At 55.3% G+C, this 5,225-nt stretch overlaps 1 protein-coding gene across 2 annotated transcripts in view; it reads left to right on the top strand.

The window, feature by feature from the left end:
- The window catches only part of PTPRE (protein tyrosine phosphatase, receptor type E), a 41,671-nt gene that overhangs the window by 15,547 nt on the left and 20,899 nt on the right, over nt 1–5,225 (top strand). For both annotated transcript variants that reach the window (XM_003794060.2, XM_023515642.1), the window contains one exon: nt 2,102–2,192. In XM_003794060.2, coding sequence (XP_003794108.1) covers nt 2,102–2,192 — 91 coding nt within the window. The remainder of the gene's footprint in view (nt 1–2,101; nt 2,193–5,225) is intronic.

Here is a 5,225-nt window from a genome sequence, read left to right as displayed (position 1 = left end):
CCCCCCCGTGTGGCTGGTCACCCTGTGTGCTGGAGAAGGTGCTGCCCCCCCGTGTGGCTGGTCACTCTGTGTGCCTGGATCAGGGGCATCTGTGCTACTCACAGAGCCAGATGCTTCCCTCACTCTTGACCCTCTGTGCAGCCGGGGAGCGCTGTCCTCCCCATGGTCTGACCAAGGACAGTTGCGAGGACTGCGTCCCTGGGGGGTATCAGAGCCTGCCCAATCCTCACCACTCACACCCTCCAGGGACTTCTCAATTTCTTTAACTCACCCTCTAACACAGCAGTTCTCAACCTATGGGTCACAACCCCTTTTTAACAATGAAAATATACTGCGGCATTAGGAAGGTTGAGAACCACTGTCCTAACAGACTTTACCTTAGAGCAGTTTTAGGAATATAGAAAAATGGCACAGGAAGTGCAAGCTCCCATGTGCCCTGCCATTCCCCTCCCCGCACACCATCCCCTGGTAATACTGTCCGCATGGTGTGGGGCATTTGTCACAGCTGACGAGCCCACACTGACCAGAACTCCTGGCTGGACTGCGGACGCAGGGCCTGTGTGACTTTGCTGGACACACAGCTCCACCCGTCCCACCACAGTGACATCTCTCCTTAAGTTTTCAGCCTTGGGCCCCCAAAAAACTTTTGAGGGTAGAAAAAGAAAAGGCTCTAGAAGGTTACTGCAAATGTAATGATTGGGTTTGGTCCAGAGGTTCAGAACTCCATGGGGAGTTGGTGCTGGTGGCTGGGATGAAGTTGAGGACCACCCCCTAGGGAGGGGAGGTGCCCACCAGGCTGGTCCCTCTACACCGGCTCTGGCAGAACCTCAACTCGTGGCCATGGTATTTGGTGTCCCTAAAGCAGAGGAAGGAGGGTGGCCCATGATGTCCCTCTGGGAGCACCAGCTGGGTGGGACTTTGTGATTAGACACACTTCCTGCCCTGGGAGAGGGAGGCTCAGGGCACCTAGGAGGGGCAGGTCCGGCCCTGACCACAGGGTGAGCAAGCACATGGCCACATGGCTTTGATCTAGGGTCCCCTGCAAGGCCTGTGCCTCTCTGCTGGGGACCGGTGGGGACACACAAATGCCTCCTCCACCCCATGTCTCTCCCTTGTTTTCTATGTGACCCTGGAAAAATCCTCAACACTTTGCCTTGGCTTTCTGTTAATTCATCCTTAAAACAGGGTAATCCTAGTGTCACCTAATAACAGGTGAGTGGTGAGGCTGGGCCAGGTACCCAGCTCCTTCCTCTGTGCCCAGCACACTGGGAGCACTCAGCAGATTATGACAATACTTGCTACTGAATCCCAGTGGCCCGGGACCTAGTCAGCAGTCAGGTTAATATTTAAGGACAGGACTCAGGGACTCAAAAGGCTCTGCGCCATGTACCACGCTGAGCTCACCTGGGCAGTCAGCCACCGAGCGTACACTCAGCCATGCTGTGTGTGGGGTACAGTCTCAGGAGAGCCCTCTCACACCTCAACCTCCTGGTCTGAGATGAAGCAGCTGGCCAGGGTGGTGCTTCATGAACACTTTTGCACCCCTGGGGATCCTGTGACTTGCGTGCTGGTCCAGGAGGGGCGGGCGTCTGCATTTCGAGCGATCTTGCCCCCAGGCCTTACCAAAGCTGCCGTCCACGGAGCTTAGTTGGGGTCTTGCTGCCTCCCTTCCCTGGACCCCTGTGCTCACCCTTCAGCCCAGCACCAAGGCCACAGAATCCCTTTGTAATCCTCCACAGGTCCTCACCCCTCGGTCTCCCAGTTCAGAGCTCTGTCCTGGTCATTACATACTACATTGTGGAGGGCCTGCCCTGCCTCGACCCGTGGGCTCCAGGCTACAGTGGGGACACACCGGCCGGTCCGTGACTTCCTGTGCTTGGGTCCTAGGCTGTGGGACCCCCATTTTGACCAAAACTGTTGGCCCCATGAGACAGAGCACCCCGAGAACAGCTGGGGTCTGTGTCTGCTTCCTTCTCTGCCCTGTGCCTGGCACGGAGATAGTTGGGGGTAGTTTGCTCAGTCACTGCGCTCAGTAGGGAAGTGGACACAGCACGGGGCTTGAATTCATCACCTTTGGTGCTAACTCCACATTTTCTTTCAGTCGCTGCCCTCTGGACACATTCAAGGAACATTTGAAATGGCAAATAAAGAAGAAAACAGAGAAAAAAACCGCTATCCCAACATCCTGCCCAGTAAGACATCACTTTCTTTGCATAATCGATGTCATCTGCACTAACCTCAGCATTGCCTTCCCTGTAGCTCCTCGAGACTGTGTGACATTCCCGGAGTCAGAGGGGGAGAGGTCACAGTCCTTTTGTCAGTGTGACGTTCCCAGAGCTCAGAGGGGGAGAGATTCCAGGTTCCGCGTCAGTGGGATGACTCGGTGTTTGCACCTGGAGCTCTGGAATGCTCTTGTGCAGGCCTCAGCACCTGTGCTGTGGGTGGGTCTGGCTGTGAGGCCTGTGCTTTCTGTCCAGGCCTGGGCAGGGCAGGTACCATCCCCCATCGTGGCTCCACTAGGGCCTTCCATCAGACCTGGGCCTGGACCTCGTCTAGCCTGCTGGCAGCCCTGGGCAGGCCCCCTTGCTGACACTCAGTGTCTTAGCCACGGGTAGCAAGCTCCCTGAGTTGCCTGGGCTCCTGGACCTCAGACAGAAATGACAGAATAAGATTCCTGCAGGGACTTGGCAATTATAGGAGGGATCAGAATCACCCCAATTTTAACCACCAGCAATAATAGCCTGGGGAGTGGGCTCAGGGGCGGCAGGGGCAGGAGGCACAGACATCTCCAGGGACCTGCTACAAGCAGGGCAGGGGCTGTCCTGGGGCAGCTCACATAGCCTAACCAAATCCCAGGGGTTCCGAGCCCCCTTTGGAAAGCCTGGCCCAGGGGGATTGCAACGTCCTTTGCCTGGACCCATCATCGAAGGCTTTGCTCATCAGGCCAACAGGTGGCAGCCTCCAAGGGCTCTGCTAAGTCTTGGCATGAGTCCTGGGCTTGAGTCCTCCCTGTGTCTCCCTCTGTCCACAAGGTCCCTGCCCTAGCCAATGCCTCCTCAGGAAGGATGAAGCCACCTCCTCACTGAATTTGTAGGATTACAATTGCATACAACTTCTCTGCTTCTCAGAGAAGCTGTGGCCTGTCCAAGTCAGGGTATCTGGAAATCGGTGTCAATTTTAATTTAATTAATCAGTCCTGCTGATTAGTTTACACTCTGCCTCGATTGGATGGAGGTACTTGCCCAGTGCCAAGGGCCTTCCTAGGTTACTGTTTCTCCTTCAATCACTAAACCCTTCATCCCTTGAAGGTGACATTTCCATGGATAGTAAGTATTAGGTGGGGCCCAGCGGGAGCAGAGTGGGCAGCCAGGCATGGAAATGACCTGCACCCAGCCCCTCTCCCCTTGCCCGGGGTGCCCCCTGCACGGGCCACCTGCTTCCCTCCAGCCTGCCCAGCTGTGTTCTCCAGCTTGAGCTGTGGAAGTCAATGGCCTCTCCTCTGAGAGTAAAGTGCAGCTTCCCTATAAATCCTCTCACCTCCCTGCCCAGGGCACCACTCCGGGAACCCGAGGGTGCTGGCAGCCCTGCAGGGACCGGGGTTCTTCTGGGATGTGGTGCGTTTGACATTGATGGGATGATGGGCTTATCAAATGGTGACCTGGAGCTGTTGTACCCTGGCATGGACCAACAGGGCAGCATTTGGCATTTGGCTGAAGGCTACAGTAGAGGCAGGTCTGAGCAGTGGGTCAGGGGTGCCCTGCAGCCTCTCCTGGGGCCAGGATGGGCGGGCTGTGCCCTGGAGCCAGGCAGTGGACTCTCAGGGCTGCTCCTCAGGGCCGAGCTTCCCTAACCCAGGTTCAAGCTCCTGCTTGTAATTAGGGTGGAGCTGGGTGAGCAGGGGGAGGGGTAAAGAGGACCCAGTTCCTGCAGCTGTGGGCACCTTTCCTTTCCAATCTTCCCCAAGCACAGGACAGATGGTCACCAGATTCACCCGGTGCCCCTTGGGCCAGGAGCCCTGTCCCATGTGTGGCCCTGAAGCGCTGAGGATGGAGGTCAAGTCACTTTGCTCATCTGGACTTCTGCCCATGGGAAGGCTCCATGGCTGATGACAAGTGAGGCCTCTTTTCTGGAAAAATGCTAGCAGCTGATAATTTTAGGAAATAATGTTTTGAAAGTCAAGTGTGACTTTTTTGAGAAAAAAAAAAAGACAGGAAGCTCTAAGAAGCTGCAAGATTCTAAATCTAACCAGAGGCTATTTTTTCTCCTGTGTGTTTCTGTCCCGTCCTCACTGACTCAGTCAGCCGCTCCATGTCGTGTAATCGGCCTGAGCTGCTTCTGCCTCAGGCTTCTCAGCCGCTGGGCAGCAGGGTCTCATGGCCATGGGGGGCTGTACATTTGAGTCTGCCCCCTGACCGCCGTGCAGCCCCTCCTCTGCCGGCAGCAGGGCACGCATGTCTGGCCCTGCAGTGGGGGTCCCGGCCACCAGCACTGGGCCCACCCAGCAGCCTCAGGTGAAGGTGAGACAGACGACAGGTGCCCCTGCCGGGCTCCGCACCACCAGAGTCTGCAGGCACCAACACAGCCCTCCTCAGCCTTCAGTCCTAAGATGACCAGGAGGGGAGAAGCAGGGACAAGGACCTGGAAACATTCAGGAATAATCCACACAGAGGCACCGCATACCTACAAGGTGCCCAACCCCATGCCCAGAGCAGCACAGACACCCTGGGGACCAGCTTCCTCTGGGCCTGCCACTTGGCACATTCCTTGGGGGCCACTCGCCCATCACACAGGGGTGCTGTGCCCAAGGCCCCTGAAAATATTCTCACTTATGTTGAAAACAGAAAAAAAAAAAGATATAATTTAGCCCAATTATAGTCATCATTTTCCTAAGTAGACTATGTTACTAACTACTAACATAGTCTTAAAATAACATCATGTAAACTTTTTATTGAGGAAGCAGCCCATGAAGGCAGAAGTGATAGCCTGCAGTGGTCAACTGGGACTCACCTCCCGACAGTGTGTACACACCCCACATACACACACTCCCCACGTACACTGTACATACCACACACCACATATACACATACACCACGTACACACACTCCTCATGTACACGTGTACATACCACACACCACATATACACATACACCACATACACACACTCCTCATGTACATGTGTACATACCACACACCACATATACACATACATCACATACACACACTCC

This window comes from Otolemur garnettii, unplaced genomic scaffold (assembly GCF_000181295.1).
Source record: "Otolemur garnettii isolate 467f Iridium unplaced genomic scaffold, OtoGar3 scaffold00075, whole genome shotgun sequence".
NCBI lineage: Eukaryota > Metazoa > Chordata > Mammalia > Primates > Galagidae > Otolemur > Otolemur garnettii.
The sequence above is the reverse complement of the archived record's forward strand: the minus strand, read 5'-3'. Positions and strand labels throughout refer to the sequence as shown.